The sequence below is a fragment of the Macrotis lagotis genome, chromosome 8 (genome assembly GCF_037893015.1).
Source record: "Macrotis lagotis isolate mMagLag1 chromosome 8, bilby.v1.9.chrom.fasta, whole genome shotgun sequence".
Taxonomy (NCBI): Eukaryota; Metazoa; Chordata; class Mammalia; order Peramelemorphia; family Peramelidae; genus Macrotis; species Macrotis lagotis.
In genome coordinates this window covers 178,089,251-178,106,802 of record NC_133665.1, presented here as the reverse complement: position 1 = coordinate 178,106,802, position 17,552 = coordinate 178,089,251, and the positions used below count along the sequence as shown (strand labels likewise).

Below are 17,552 nucleotides of genomic sequence, written 5' to 3'. Positions count from 1 at the left end.
CTCTTCTAGCCAAAGCAGACTATATCTTCAATGTCTTAAGTATACAGTAAGTGCTTAATGTTGGTTGATTATTGACAGCCTCTTCGCTCTCTGCCAAAATCATCATCCTAAAAGGAAGTGATATCCTGATTCAGAAGGTTTCAGGAGCTCCCAGCTTCTACAACAGACATAGTTCAGTTGTGTGAACTTTTCCTCAGAATGCTTGTAAATGTATGAAAATACATGCGACTGCCAAGGAAACCAATTACATTTAAACGCAAAGCATTTAAAAACCAAGTTCATGGATCACAGAGCAGGTCAGGGTAAAAGTCCATTCCATAGGATCCAATCCAATCCCCCAACCTGGCATGGAAGACCCTTTCCCAGTCAGCTACAGGTAGTCACATTAATCTACTTCCCACACTCTTCACTCCAAATGTCATTCATTTCCTATCTCCTCATCCCAACCCAACATGGGCTTCCTGGAGGTCTCAGTTTCCTTCAAGGCTTAACTCAGGTGCTGCTGTCCCTTGATGCCTTTTCTGGTCCCCTTCCTCAATTTGCTAGTGCTCTCCCTCTCCTCAAATGATTTGCATTTATTTAGCTCTATAAATATGATATCCCCTAACATAAATGAATGTTCCTGAAGAGAGAGACTGATTTGGGTTTTTAACCTTTAAATTTCTAATAACTAGCATAGATCCTTGCACATGGGAGTCAATTAATGTTTCTTGTTGAAATATTAAGTTACCTGATGAACTACATTCAGCTTTAGAAAAGATGCTCCATCATAAAAGCAAACAAGCAAATAATAACAAACTTCACGGAAACCATTTTACTATTTAAGATTTTTATGATAATATTTATAAAGTAATGAGTCATCAGCACTAAAACTATTCTTTTCCCGTGAACTTCACATCAAAAACTACAAAGCAAGCATGTCTGATATAAAAGACATTTGTAAATCCTGATGGATCTATAGGCAAGAGCCATTGCATGGCATTATTTAAATTGATTAGACTCACAGTAGTCATTCTGTAGCTTTAATTTTTTTTTTTAACGTGTGAATTCTCAGCATGGAAAATATATTGATGCTTATACTAAGAGTAAAATCATTTAAGTAGGACCTAATTTTTAGATCCATTACTTTATAGATTTTGTAAATAAGACTAGCAAAATAAAATTCAATTAAATAGGTTATTGATAAAAGAGGTTATTATTCTCTAATGAATATAACCCACTACACTTTTTAAATTAAATTTATTTCACAAAGCCTATCATAAACATGCTGAAAGCTAACTGGACTCAAAGCTCTTACCTTAAGTATGTGCCATATATGAAAAACAAAGCCATCATTAATCCATTTAATAGAAAAATCATTGCGACGTAAAAGCAAGCAGGGTCTCCCAATCCTTTAAAAACAAACAAAATAATTAAATAATTTACTCTAATTTTAAAATCTACAAGTACTTTTAAGTTTTTTTCTGTTCTGAAATATTTACAAGTATATTAACTTTTTTATTTAAAAGACTTCTATAGAGCTATTAAACAATCCTATCTCTGCTCTTTTTACATACAAATTATTGCAGGAAAGGAATTAGAAGCAGAGGTTTCTAAGAAACTTGCCTTCACAACTTTCGATGGGACTAAGCCCTTCTCCTCGGGTAACAGTCCAGCATATCTTGGTCTGAACCCCAATCGTGTCCATTATCCAGGTATAGATGCGATACCAGCTAGCTAAGACTACCTAAAAAGAAATAAAATTGGAGACAGATGAAGGAAAGACTCTGGTCCTTATGATCAGGATTGACCCAAAGGGTTCAGTGACCCTTGCCCAGTTTTCCTATCAATTTTTCTCCCAAATCTCTCAGTCTTGAAGATTTTCTATGATGCAATATGCATCTTTTCAGGTTGGTGCTATCACTCTCACACTTCAGGGCTATCTTTTCCAGTGTCAAAGGGAGCACAGATTTCAGATTGGGAGGATCTTAAGAAGTCAAGAAATCTAATCTTATCAATTCCTAATGGGGAAAAGGAAGCCCAGAAAGGTTACATGACCTGGTATCAAGGGGCATACCAGCTCCTAGGTGCTCTAATTCCAAAGTCACTGGTTTTCCCACTCTAAGCACACAGACATCTTATACATCAAGACTGAAAAGATTCTCAAGTTTTTGTCATAAAATCTTGCCCGAACTCATTCACAGGCTCAGGAGTCAGAACTCACATCTTTTTTGTGTTCCTAATCAATATTTGATAGCACCCAATCAATCAATCAATCAATCGAGCAGCTAAGTGTCATAGTGGATGGACTGACCAGACACTTAGTACTTGTGTGACTCTGGGCAAGTCATTTAACCCTATTTGCCTAAATTTCCTCATCTGTAAAATAAGCTAGAGAAGAAGATGGTAAACACTCCATTATCTGCCCAAAAAAACCCAAATGGAGTCACAAAGGGTCAGATGTGATTGAAAATGACTGAAGAAGGGGGGGCAGCTAGGTGGCTCAGTAGATAGAGCACTGGCCCTGGAGTCAGGAGTACCTAAGTTCAAATCCAGCCTCAGACACTTAATAATTACCTAGCTGTGTGGCCTTGGGCAAGCCACTTAACCCCATTTGCCTTGCAAAAAAAAGAAAGAAAGAAAGAAAGAAAAGAAAATGACTGAAGAACAAACAATAAATCAATCAACCAACCAATCAATAAGTATTTAAGTACTACTAAGTATAAGTCATTGAGACTAAAAATACAAAAAATAACATAATCCTTACTCAGAATGAGCTTACACTCTTGTAGGGAAAATCATGAGATGTGTGTGGATACACACACACACACACACACAAATACAAAGGAGCCAGAGCACCAACAGTTGGTGGGGGATCTGGGCAGGCTTCCTGGAAAAGGTGTAGCTGGTTAAGTATTGAAGGAAGAAAGGGGAGCCTGGGGGATAACGAGGGCAAAGCCAGGGTGACAAGAGACCATTCCTCTCCTCCTGCTCAGGCTCCTCTGTTGTACCCTCAGATCACAACTCTAATCCAACATGACCCCTTTTCCCTCCTCCAGTTTCTGTCTGCCCCACTTCTCTCTCTTCACCATCTCATCAGCTCCAATGAGTTCAATGACCATCTCCACACAAATGAATCCAGATTAATCTTTCCCCTGAACTCCAACTGCATCTGAGACATTTCAAATTGACTGTCTCACAGACTTCTTTTCCCTATACCCTTCCCTTTAGATTTGCCATCACTGCCTGAGTCACCACCTTGAGCCCACTCCACTTCCTTCCACATTCACATTTCTCCGAACCCTTCCCTTCACTTGAATTTCCCCCCCTCAGTCCAGGCCCTCAGCCTCATGCTTGGAGCACTGCATTAGCCACCTGACCATCCTCAAATCTACAAAAGTGATCTTCCTAGAGAACAGGCATGGTGGTCAGCACCTGCCCTGGTCAATAAACTCCAGTAGCTCCCAATTACCCTCAAGATCAAATATAAAATGCCGCTTGGCACTGAAAGCACTTTGACTTTACTTTCTTCCACTTCCAGACTCAGTCTTTTCATCAGCTATGTTCCATGCCTGGAATGTTCTCTCCTCAGCCCCCATCCTCACTGGTGCCTTCCCTCTGACATAACCTCCCATTATACATTGTGCGGGTGTACATGTGTGTTTGTATGTAGGATGTGAGATGCTGGAGAACTAAAGGGATCTGAGGGGGATGAGTGGAATGGAAAGAGTCCTGGCTCTGGAGTATGCAGACTTGTGTCCAAGAACCAATTCTATATTTTGCAACCTACATTCCAGAGAAAAAAACAATTTGTGGAATGTAGTCAAAGCAGTATAACTTATATCTTTAAATCTAACATCAACAGACTAGAAAAAGAATAGATCGGTGAATTAGGCATGCAACTAAAAAAAATGAAAAACAATTTTAAATTTCCAACTAAACATCAAATTGGAAATCTGGAAAATCAAAAATAAAATAGAAAGCAATAAAAACCATTGAACTAAAAAAATCAAACTAGGAGTTTGGCTTATTTAAAAAACAGTTGAGAAAATTATTGATTGATGTAATTTTTTTAAAAAAGAAAATCAATTTACCAGTACCAAATATGAAAAGAATGAATTCATTTCCAATGAAGATTAAATTAAACTAATTATTAGAAGCTATTGGACCTAATTACATGCCAATAAATCTGACAATCTAAGTGAAATGGATGAATATTTATAAATGTATATTGTCCAGATTAACAGGAAAAAATATAAAAAAAGAAATAGAACAACCATAATGAAGTCCCTGAGTAAAAAAACCCCAAGGTCATATGGATTCACAAGTGACTTCTATCAAATATAAAAAAGCAATTATTTCTAATACTATATAAACTATATGAAAAAGTAGGGCAAGAAGGAGTTCTTCCACACTGCTTTTATGACACAAATATGGTGTTGATATCCAAACTAGGAAGGGCAAAAACAGACTAATTTCCCTAATGACAATTGATGTGAAACTTTAAATAAAATGCTAACAAGGGAGATTACAGAAATATATCATAAAGATCATACTCTATAACAAAATGGGATTATATCAAGAACACAGAACTAGCTCAATTATTAAGAAAACTTTCACCATAATTGACCATTCAATAACAAAACAACAAAACAAAAATGACAAATGATTGTCTCAATAGATGAAGATAAAGGTTTTGACAAAATAACACTCATTCCCATAAAAAACACCAGAAAGCATAGTAAGAAATTAAGCTTTCCTTATCTAAAATCATCAGCAACATTATCAGTAATGGGGATAAGATAGAAATCAGCTTCCTGATCAGGGGTGAAGCAAGAACACCCATTATATTAGAAATGGTAGCTATAGTAAAAAGAAAAAGGAATAAGAAGAGGCAATAAGGAAACAAGACTATATCTCTTTACAGATGATAGGATGGTCATACTGAAAGATTCCTAGAGAATCAACTTGAAAATTAGTTGAAATATTTAACAACTTTAGCAAAGATGCAGGATATAAAGTAAACTCATAAAAATCATTAGCATTTCTATATACTACCAACAAAGTCAAGCAGGAAGAGATAGAAAGAAATTCCATTTAAGATAACTGCAGACAATAGTAAATGCTTAGGAATCTTTCTGCCAAGACAAACTCAAAAATTATATAAATTAAATTATAAAACAAGCGTCCCATAAATATAGATCTAAACAACTAGAGAAATAGTAATGGTTTATGGATAGGTTTAGCTAATATAATAAAAATGATAATTCTACTTAATTTATTCAGTGCTATAATATTAAATTATCAAAAAGTTATTTTATTGAACTAGAAAAAAATAACAAAATTTATCTGAAAGAACAAAAGGTCAACAATAGTGAAGGAATCAAGGTAGTTTAGCAGAGGAACTGGGGTGGAGGGGGGCAGTCAAGATGGCAGAGTAAAGGCAGGGATTTCCACAAAATCTCCCCCAAACCCCTCCAAATACTTTTTGCTTTTTTAGTTTTATTCTTGTAAGTTTTTATTTTTATGTAAGGCAATGGGGTTAAGTGGCTTGCCCAAGGCCACTTAATCTGGTGATTATTAAGTGTCCGAAGCTGGATTTGAACTCAGGTCCTTCTGACTCCAGGGCTAGTACTCTATCTACTGTGTCACCCAAATATTTTTAAATGACTTTATCCAAATCAAATTCTAGAGTGGTAGGACCCACAAAAAGACTGAGTAGAATAATTATCCAGCCCAAGATAACTTGGTAGATCTAAAGGAAGGGTCTGCTGTATCAGGATTAGAAAGGACCCAGAGGCCTCGTAGGTCCAACCATCCAGGAAGAGCCCATGGGGCACCAGTGTCCCTGGAAGCCATGGTGGTGTGCAGATCTCTCAGCCTAGGGACTGTCCAGGACAACTTGGAAAGTTTGCAGGAAAACTCTGCAGCACCAGAGTGAGGGCAGAGCCCAGGCCAGCACAGCCCTGGCCCCTGGGGCCCAGAAACAGACCTCAAGAACCACCCAGGAGCTCCTTTCAGGGCAGTAGTTTGGAGTCCCATCCTACTGTAATGGAGTAGGGACCCTCCTCACATCTCCAGGGAAGAGAGGAATGCTTATGTTTATCCACAGACCAGAGTATAAGCAAGAGAGCAGAGTCTCTCATAAGACCTCAGAGGAATTGAGGTCCTTGGGAAGTATGCTAGAAAACAGTTACAAAAATCCTCAATAGCTTGGGACAGTGCATCTTCCCCACTGGTAGCAGAGCCCCACCTTAACAAAACGTTAAAACCAATTTACAGTCTGGGAAAATGAGCAAACAACAGACAATTACTTTGGTCCCATGAAGGATCAAAGCACACATTCAAAAGATGACAAAATCAAGGCTTCTGAATCCAAAGCCTCCAAGAAAAATAGAAATTGGTCTCAGGTTGTGGAAGAGCTCAAAAAAGATTTTAAAATTCAAGTAAGGGAAGTAGAGGAAAAATTGGGAAGAGAAATGAGAGTGATACAGGAAAAACATGAAAACCAAGTCAGAAGCATGGTGAAGAAAATAACAGCTTATAAACCAGTTTGGGTCAAATAAAAACAGTCCAAAAGGCCAATGAGGAGAAGAACGCCTTGAAAACCAGAACTGGACAGATGGAAAAGGAGATACAAGAGCTCTCCAAGGTAAATAACTCAAATGTAGAATGGAGGGGGCAGCTAGGTGGCGCAATGGATAGAGCACTGGCCCTGAAATCAGGAGGACCTGAGTTCAAATCCAGCTTTAGACACTTGATAATTGCCAAGCTATATGATGCTTGGATGAGTCACTTTACCCCATTGCCTCAAATAAATAAAATTTTTAAAATATAGTTTGGAGTTAAGAGAAGCTAATGACTTTGGGAGAAATAAAAAAAAAAATGAAACAAAACCAAAAGAAAGAAAAACTAGAAGAAAATGAAAACTATCTCACTGGAAAAACAACTGACCTGGAAAAACAGATCCAGAAGAGATAATTTAAAAAATACTGATCTACCTGAAAGTCATAATCAGGAAAAGAGCCTAGACTTCATTTTTCAAGAAATAATCCAGGAAATCTGCCCTGATATTCTAGAAACAGAGGATAAATAGAAATTAAAAGAACCCAGTGATCACCTCCTGAAAGAGATGCCAAAATGAAAACTCTCAAAAATATAATAGCCAAATTCCAGAACTCCCAAATCAAGGAGAAAATATTACAAGTAGCCAGAAATTAACAATTCAAATAGCATGGAGCTACAGTCAAGATTATACAGGACTTAGTAGCATCCACATCAAGGGCTCATAGGGCTTGAAATGTAACATTCTGGAAGGCAAAAGACCTTGGATTACATTTGGCAATCAACTACTCAGCAAAACTGGAAATCTTCTTCTGGGGGAAAAGATGGGACATTCAGTGAAACCGGGAACTTTCAAACTTTCCTACTGAAACAACCAGATTTGAACAGAAAGGCTGATAGCCACGTACAGGACTTGATGAAGCCTAGAGAGGATGGATGGGAAGGCCTAATTATGAGGGATTTAATGATGCTGAACTGTGTGTATTTCCGGCATGAGATAACTCATGTTAACTCATATGAACCTTCTCATTTATCAGAGCAGTTAGAAGGAGCATCTATAGACAAGGCACAGGAGGGAACTGAATATGAAGATATGATATTAAAAAGATGGAGTTAGTGGGGGGAAGCAATGTACTCAGAGAAAAGGATAGAAAAGGTAGAATGGGCTAAGATATTTCATATTTTTTTAGGTTTTTTTTTTTTTGCAAGGCAATGGGGTTAAGTGGCTTGCCCAAGGCCACACAGCTAGGTGATTATTAAGCGTCTGAGATCGGATTTGAACCCAGGTACTCCTGACTTGAGGGCCAGTGCTTTATCCACTGTGCCACCTAGCCGCCCCCTAAGATATTTCATATTAAAGAGGTAAGAAACAGATTTTGCAATGGAGTAGAAGAGGAGGATGTGAGGAGGGGAGTAAATGAGCCATACTCTTATCAGAAGTGACTCAGGAAATAATATATACACTCATTGGATCCTTATATCAGTCCTACAAGACAGGATATACACTCTCTTACCCTAGAGGAAAATAGGAGGGGAAAGGGATAGAAGAAAGGGGACAGGAGGAGGGAAGGGGCAGGGTGTAAGTGATAGAAGAGTTGGAGAGGGTAGTCAGATACAGCATACTATTGAGAAGGGACATAGAGAATAATTGGGGGTGGGGGAGTAGATTCAGGGAAATACAGCTAGCACTACCTAGCTATGGAAAAAAACACTGAAGCAATTTCTCTGATGGGCTTACGATAACGAATGCAATCCACCCCAGAGACAGAGCTGATGGTGTCTGAATACAAATTGAAGCTTACTTTTTTCTCTCAATTTTTCTGTGTGTGTGTGTGTGTGTGTGTGTGGTGGGGGGGTATATTTACTTTCACAACATGACTACTGTGGTAATGATTTTCATGGCTATATATTTTTAACCCACACCAAGTAACTTACTTTCTCAATGAGGGAATAGGATGGGAGGAAGGGAGAGAATTTGGAACTCAAAGTTATGGACATAAATGTTGAAATTTATTTTTGTATGTATTGGAGGGGGGGGGAATTTTTTAAAAGGAAAAAACAAGAATTAGCCAGTGGATCAGTGAAATAGATTAGGCACACAATAGATTATGCAATAAGAAGTCATGAACAGGATGATTTCAGAAAACTCCGTAAAGATATATATGAACTGATACAGAATGATGTGAGCAGTACCAGTAGAACAGTGTAATACCAATACTGGAGAAAGATCATTTGTGAAGGATTTAGCTGCTCTAAACAGAACAATTATTCAAAACAATTCTGAAGGGTTTATGGTAAAAAAAAAAAAATGCCATCCACCTCCAAAGAAAGAACTGATGGAATCTGAATGCTGACTGATGCACACTAGTTTTGCTTTCTTTATTATTTTTGGTTTTGGGTCTATTTTCTTTTGTAAAATGGTTAAACAGAAATCTTTTGCACGACTACATATGGATAATCTATATCAAACTGCTTGCCTTCTGAAGAGGGGAAAAGAAAGAAGGAAGGTAAGAATATGGAACTCAAAATTCAAAAAAGATGAATATTAAAAATTTTTGTTTACATGTAATTGAAAAAATAGAAGAAAAATTAAATGAAGAAAAAAAAATCCCTTCCCCCAAGGAATTGACCAACTTGTAAGAGTATGACATAGATACAAATTAATGACAGTTATTTCATGGTGACAGACAGGAAGATAGCTTAGGGAGCTTCTAAGAATACCTCAAATGTGGGGGTATAGGAGGAAGAAAGGTGATGATTACTAGAAATAGAGAGAAGAAAGACAGATGCAAAGGTGATTGTAGGAGGTCAAATGGGTGAGACTTGGTATCTGATAAAATATAAAAAGGGAAAGAGGAGAGGCTCCCCTTCTCTCAAGAATGGCAGACTGAACTTAATCCTAAAATGAAGTATAAACAGAGGCAGCTAGCAGCCAGTGGAGGAGCACTGGGTTTGGGGTCAGAAAGACCCTGTCAAATCTGACCCTGAGAGACACGATTCTGGACAAGTCACTTCTCTTGAACTCAGTTTGCTCAAATGTAAAATTGGGTTATTTAATTAGAGCTCTGGTCTTGTCGGGCTGATATAAGGATCCAATGAGAGATTATTTATAAAAAGCTCAGCTCAGAAAAAGCACACAGGCCCTATATACAAGTAACTATGGTGGTGGTGGTGGTGGTGGTGGTGATCGGACAGAAAAAATAATGAACATCTGGTGGAAAATTCTCTAAGTATAGAGAGTAGATTGTTACCAAGTAACCATTTAAGAGCCTCCTTTGAAGACTGCAGGCCAAAGTCTGGGAATGTTGCAGGACCAGAGTGACCTGGACTACTTGCAGGGAGCTGCTGCCCCTTGGTTAGGTCTAATTAATGAAGAAGATCCCTAGTCATAAGAACATTTGTCAGATTTTGGACAATTTGGAAGGGGACGGAGAATGTAATGGGGGGGGCATGAAGAGGCCATGTGAATTGAGAGGTAGTATTCAGTATGCCAAACCTGCGACACTATGTAATGATTAACTATTACTGAATCACCTGGTTCATCTCATTACCCCAAAAAAGGAAAATTAGAGGCCATTGAATTGGAAATATATATATTTTTATTTAATCTAGGATTCTTAGTCAATATAAACTAGCCAAAGGGCATGGTTCCATCTCCTTTCTTCAAATGACAGGACACCAATTTTCTCCATTGCTCAAAAGTCATTTTTTTTGCAAATGTCTGCATTAGAGGTTCTGTTCAAGGTGGTTAATGTAGTTAGTAATCTAAATGCCAGATAAGTAGGGCACTCTCACACTGAACCAATATCTGATAAATTCATTATTGAAATGGCTCATTCATTACCTTCAGCTGATTAATTCTTCACAGTTGTCACTGTACAACCTCACAATTCATTACACCCAACTATGTCTATAACAAAACAGTGAGTAAATCTAAGTGTTCTTCCTATTTTCTAAACTTCAAGAAAATGTGGTTATCTGCCAGAAATTAACCAAAATCATACCACTATCCACAGTGATCCTTATTTCTGCCATTTCCTCTCTTTAAATGGCATATTTTGTCCTAAAAAAAAATAAAATTTAAGAGATATGTTATTTGCCTTTCCACAACAGGCTTCAGTTAAGGAATTTACACATTCAGCTTTAGAGTCAATACTTAAAGTAAAACATATATAAAACTGGGAAATCACAAATCAAATAACTCACCTCTGGGTAAAGATTGAACCGTTTCAAGGTATTAATCACAAGAGGATATTCCGTTAGCTTGTCATTCATAATCATCCACACTCCGTTATAAAATGAAGGGGCTTCTACGATGGTTTTGAAATAGGAATAATAAAGTCCCTAAAAGGAGAACACATTCTAGTTATGTTAAAATTGAATTACTCTTGTCTGCTCTTATCTCACACAAAATATATTTCTTTTTAAAAAAACAAAGCAATTAGACAAGTAATAGCTGTTATTAACTTCACTGGTTTTTACTCATCAATGCCTTCTTAAAATTCAATGATCTAAGCTTATTAAAGAGCTTTTTTAACTACACTTTTGCAAAAGCACTGGGAACAAGAACAGTTTTTCAAGTGTTTTTATACAATTATTTTACAAAGAACTTTAAGTTTCACTGAGTAAAATTAGTTAACTAGAAGGATTAGTTAGCATTATGAGTATGTAGAGTAGATGAAGATTTGACATGATGCATTAAGAAAGTTTCTGTGTTCCACCACACACATACAAACACACACACACAGCAATGAAGAGTAAACAAATTCCTAAGAGAGAAATACCAGAGGTGGAGGGAAAACTAGCATGGCAAAGACAAAACAAAACAACATTTCTTTGAAATCAGAATTTGAATCTTAGCTCAAGCATTTACTGTCTTTATGATAATGAAAAATTATGTACCTGTGTGAACCCTTAGTTCCCTCCCCTATAAAATAGGCATCTGTTCAATAGCTACCTATCAGAGATTTTGTGAGAAAACTGCTTTAGCAGCTTGTAAAAATTCATGAATTGTGATTATACTGGTGTGACTGGGCACTGCTTCAGTCAACGCAGATAACAAGTCTTCTACAACTTCTCATTCTGTGAAATTCACCATCCATGCTATTCTATCACCTAGTGTCACTAAATTTTATGTATTTTTTATAGGGAGAGGACAGACTACTCACTTGAAGGTAGTCTGAAGACTGAAATTTGTTCTACTGAGTCAAACTCAATAAACAAAAAACATAGTAGTATCTTGGATGTCTACACTCCTATCACTGTGTGACTATAAAGATGTGGTCTGTAGTAGAAAATCTGTGAAATCCTGATTATTCTTTCTTTTGTTCCATCAAGGATAACTGATACTTGCAGAGGGAATGCCTCAAGATTTTAGAGATAATCAGAAACGAGCCATGTGGGCCCATAACAGTTGTCTTTCCTTTTGTCCTTTTTCCATAAAAGTAGCATATGCATGATCCTGGCTAACTTTTGGAATCTTCCCCCTTTTTTTGATCTCTTGAAACCTGAGTCCTGTAATAGGAGCTGCCTGCCCAAACAAGATCCAGGCTTGTTCCATCTGGAACTGTCTCCAGGGCCAGTCCCTCTTCCTCAATAGGTGCAGACCGAGAAAAGTCCACAATTTGTGGGTGGCTCTAGTGCTGGCATGGAGGTCAAACTGCACTAAAACACTGGGCAAATGTGTTGCTTATCACTCCAGCCTGTCTGTGGAGTCACTCCACTTCTGTGGATCGCTGGCTTCAGCAGGAATCCTGGGCAATGCTTCTTATTGTCCTTCTTTCTCTACTGGGGTTTAGGCTTTGAGTGTTACTGTGACCGGTCCACCATCTGACAGGAGAGTCAGGCTGATCATTTTAAAGCTACAACTTAGATTGGGAGCAGTCTTTTCATTCTGTTGGTTCAGAGAAGAGCTCATTTCCGATTTTATGATGCCATTCTGAGCTGGAAAAAGGCAGCAGCTCTTCTGGAAGAAAGTCTTTAGACGGTGCAGGCGTAAGAGGCTTCTTAAGAGTCACTGATCTTTCACTTAATACATATGTGCCCATCTCTGTCCTAAGGTCACCAAGCAGCACAGTTTACGTTCACTTAATTTAGAAGCTATCCAATAAAGTTCTCCATAGACTCTCTCTGTTTTTTCATCCATGGCATTAGTTATTTCTGCAAAAGCTTCAATTATCTTCAAGGTAAAGCATTTTTAGGTTGAGTACCCAAAGAAATGATGGAGCTTTTTGTTGTCTGTTTGTCTGTGCACTTATTATGAAACTTTCTCTGCAAATTCTTTACATATATATATATATATATATATTTTAAGAACTGCCCCTCCATTTAGCCTCAATATTTGTGTATCTTCTAGAGTCTAATTGTGAAGGGAAAATATTGGCATGTTCTAGGTCCTCCTACAAAGCAGTGGGCCAATTGCTGGTTAATGGCAAAGAGTGAAGGGGGAGGATGCCAATAGTTAAGGTTGGTAAATGGGCTAAAAGGGGGGGGGAGACACTAAAGATGATCAAAGATGACACTAAAGATGAGCCCCACTCCCCATTTCACAGATAGAAACAGTGAAATGCAAGAAGGTTAAGAGATGTCTGCCAGGCCTGTGGGAAGTGTGTTCAGAACAAGGGAGGGCGGCTTTGTTCAGATTCTGGATTGCAGAAGTCAGCACTTGATAACCGTGCATAAACTGAATCCAAGTCCTGACTGACTGTGCTGCTTCCAGTGTTCCACTGAATATCCTGGGGCCCTTTCTGTTGCCATGACAAAAACTGAAGAAGCCACACAGCCCTTTAGTATCTATGTCAACTTCAGAGGTGACCATGACCCAAAATCATTATCTGGCAGCCAAATTCTCTGGTGATTTCATATCAGAATGAAATACTGAAAAGATTCAAAAGCCAATTAACTGATCAACTCACTTTTCTTCCAAAGAGAAAGAAAAGGGTCCTAAGGGAAGGGATATGAGGGTGTTTCTTTGGATTTTTTTAGGGAGGAAGAAATAGTTTTAAAACATAGGGAATGTCAGATAGGCCTAAGTGGGGTCTGGCCAGAGAATACTTGGGACTAGAGAGGAAGAAAAGAAGGGCACCAAAAATATAAGAGTAAAAAAAAAAAAGTAGACTTTGGCTACTTCACAATTTTGCCTAAATAGTTAGCAGTTAGTATTACTGACCTTCTCTGAAAGTATGAATTGAGAAAAATAATTAGGCAAAAAAAATGAAGTAATTTGACAATGAGAGAGAGTTTGGCAACACTAGGAACAAGATCTGTTTCTTGATTTCTATTCACTATATGTAACTATATCCAAGTGAAATTTAATTAATCCCTTAGAGTTTCTAGTCTCATCTAAAAAAAACAGACTTAAAATTACTAAAATGAATATAAAACAGAACCCAACCATTTCAGTGCGAAAAGCCATCTCCCTTTCCAGTGTTGAGAGGTGAGAAAAATGACGATCATTTTCAAAGAGACTTGTTATGTGACTCCTGCAAAAATAAAAGGAGAGTAACACAAAAGAGTTCAAACAACTCCAAGTTATGTTAAGTCCATAAGCTAAACATATTAGTGTTAAATCACTTTCCTAAATATCACTAACTTCAAAACCCACTGTATACTATTTATCTAACCTGAAACTTTCTTTTAACAGAAATGTGGACTTGTGAATATATGATGTACATTACATATGTAATTACTACTGTAAAACTGAAAATTACTCATTCTAATTTAGAGCAAATTGATTTGGAGAAATTTATTCATAAAGGCACTAGGGCACCAAGTAAATAAATAAATAAAACTTACCAGTGCAAAATCCCAGCAAAAGCAGCTGTAAGAAAAAAAAAAATCAATTCTAATTAAATTTCTGGACTCAAATGCCTTCATTTCATTCTAAAAATAAACCTTTTAAATATATGGAGAGTACAAGGGAGGGGACTCTGGTGCTCTGATTGTAATAGGGGGTATAAAAGCATGAACTTGAAAACTTGGAGTGAGGGTCATACAAGATAATCTGGAAATCACTCGACACGTTGCCCCACACTGATCAAGTGCCCAGCTCCAAAGACGAGTGGCTGAATCAATGTTCGTTCCTTTCCTCCTTCCTTTTCCTTTCATAGGACCTGAGAATAAACACTATCCTTGGAGGCCCTGACTCAGCCATAAAGGGACCTGCTACCATACATTTAATATGCATAGACAAGGTTTTATAAAATGGACTTAGGAAAACATGTGGAGCTGGAGGAGGAATTAAAGATTAGAATTCTAAAGCCAATCAAATGATGATGAACCAAACAGGAAGGAGTGTTTCCCTTCTCTTTGCAAAGTCACTTTCCTGGGGAACTGAAAAACAATGATATATTCAATATACTGTAAGAAAAAAAAATGAAACTGTTTAGATAAATATTTTACTAGTTTAATTTTTAAATACTTCAAAGAGAAAAACTGAGAGCAATGTGGGCTGTTTACAGAATCACAGATCACACCTATTTAGAGTTACAGACAGTGAATTCTATGGAAGTTATTAACTTTTATTTAAAAATCCAGATACATTATAATTCATTGAAATACAGAAAAAAATTAATCCTATATGTCATTTTGAAAATGAAACACCATAAAAGAAAGTTAACAACTAAGAATATAATTAAAGCTTTAAAGAATAAAATCAAATGTCTGTTAAACATTCCATTAACTTTCCTGCTTCTGGGGAAAAAACCATCCTGAAGTTTGCTAAAAATGACATGGATGCAGAGGGAGAACTGCAGAACATTATCTTTAATAAGATGGGAAAAGGTTTTGGAGGTTTCTGAGAAAACCACAGAGATAACTATAGGAGAAGGAAATGATTCTATTTGCCTTCTATTAAGTTTGTATTTCCTTCTAGCAAATAATTTTTTTCTTTTTTTTCCAAAACAATTTTTAAAAGAAAATCAGTTTAACAATTCCAGCACTGAATATAAATGGAGACAAGTCTCTCATAAAAAGAAAAAGAGTGGTACATGGATAAAGTGTTTTAAGATACACCAAGTGCTTTTAGGAAGAGACAATGCAACATAAAGGGATTTGTTAGAACCCCAATTAATCCTCCTCCAGGCAGAAAGGTTCAGTGGGGTGTCTGGATTGCCATCATCCAAGTGCAATGACTATCTAAGGCAAGGGTGAGATTTTGCACCTATAGGACCCTTTTACAGACAGAGCTAACTGAACCAACCCTCCCACAGAGGTAAAAATGGGGGGGTGGGCAGAGCAAGTATTCCAACCAGTCTTCTGACTTCAGAACCTGAGAGAAAATATATTTTTTAAAAAAGGGAGTAGAATAGGCAGAATGAAGGAGAATGAACTTGACTGCAACGCAAGAGCACATTATCTTAAGAATGTAGGAAAAGAAGCAGTAATGACTAAAAGCCAACAGAGCACAGGTTCTCAAGCACCAGGCTACTCTATTCGGGTAATGGAGTGGATTTGCTACTCTTCAAAGCATTTCATAAAGTCTCTGCACACTACCTTGTGGACAAGGGAATAAATGGACCCTACAACAGTATCAAACTAAAATGAAACCAAGCTCCTAAACCATAAGGAGGATTCCTATGGGCTGTGCTTCACCTTTCCTCCATTAAATCCTCCCCAGTGACATTCCTATATGGGTTCTGTGCCTTCCAGTACTGGAAGGTTCTGGGTCACACGTTGACACCTCTAGACTGGATAGTAGTAAAGTTGGGTGGATAAAAATTTTGTTGAATTTGGTGTAGTGACTGTTCAGTAGTTTTCAGTTAAGAACAACTCTACATGGCTCCATTTGGAGTTTTTTTGGCAAAAATACTAGAGTGATTTGGTATTACCTCTTCTAGTTTATTTTACAGAGGAGGAACTGAGGCAAACAGGGTGCAGTGATTTTCCCAGGTTCCCAGCTAGAGGCTGGATTTGAACTCTGGCCCCCCTGACACTATCTCCACTGCAGTGCCACCTCACTGCCTCTATGGTTGAGCTACTAGATCTAAATACACTGAGAAACTTGAAGGTCTTTAGAGCAATGGCTTTCTAGGTTGTATCCTTAGTCTTGCATTGCTCAAAATTTTCATCTATGACTTAGATCAAGAGCAGGGAACCTCCAGTCCATGGGTTGTATTGGTCTGGTGTTGCCAAGGCAACTGCAGGTGGGACTCAAAATTCAATAAATGAAGGAACTTTTGGGGGGGAGTGAATTAATTAAGTGTTTGACCAAATACAACCCTCAAAAGATGTTCAAAATATTCAAATGGCTCTTGGCAGAAAAAAGGGTCCCCAGACTTGACCTAGACTAGCAAAGGTTGATTTGTGCCCTGGGATCAATGTGTTTTGGCCCCAAGTCCTTCTCTGTGGCTGCAGTAAGAGGCAGCAGTGCCCTCCCAGACCTTAATGCCCAAGTAATCTATATCTGTATATAGAGAAAAAGAGACTTCCTCTATTAGCCATCATTCTGCAAAATTCCTTATCATCTCAACTCACAAGAGACCCCTTTGCCATCCCTATTCCTCAAAGACCAATGTGGAAGTCTACTTTCCCCCCAAACCAACCTGTTCAATCTTACCAGTTTCAGAGAACAATACCTCAGGACTCACACCAAATCAACAAAGGGTATGCTGGCACCAAAATGCCCTCCTAAGGTGGGGTTAGAGCCGTGGCTCCTTTCCAGAGACAGGACTGAAGGACTCCTCATTCAGTAAAATAATCTGCCCTGTGTAAAGGAATCATCTGAGAAAAAAATTCATTTCTCCCTAACTATTAAGTACTCATATTAAATACTAAGACCCTTAACCAACAGGGCAGTTAGGTGGTACAGTGAAAAGAATGCCAGTCCTGGAGTCAGGAAGACTTGAGTTCAAATCAGACCTTACTAACTCTAAGACTCTAGACAAGTCATTTAAGCTCATTTGCCTCAGTTTCCTCATCTACAAAATGAGCTGGAGAAGGAAATGTTAAATCACTCCAATATCTCTGCCAAGAAAACCCAAAATGGAGTCATGAAGAGTTGGATGTGACTA

At 37.8% G+C, this 17,552-nt stretch overlaps 1 protein-coding gene across 1 annotated transcript in view; it reads right to left on the bottom strand.

Moving 5' to 3' along the window:
- The window catches only part of LOC141496391 (protein C-mannosyl-transferase DPY19L1), a 125,109-nt gene that overhangs the window by 86,518 nt on the left and 21,039 nt on the right, over positions 1–17,552 (bottom strand). Inside the window, exons 2-6 of the mRNA XM_074198922.1 lie at positions 14,338–14,362; positions 13,937–14,024; positions 10,750–10,887; positions 1,606–1,726; positions 1,298–1,391 (exon numbers count right to left, since the gene is read on the bottom strand). Coding sequence (XP_074055023.1) covers positions 1,298–1,391; positions 1,606–1,726; positions 10,750–10,887; positions 13,937–14,024; positions 14,338–14,362 — 466 coding nt within the window. The remainder of the gene's footprint in view (positions 1–1,297; positions 1,392–1,605; positions 1,727–10,749; positions 10,888–13,936; positions 14,025–14,337; positions 14,363–17,552) is intronic.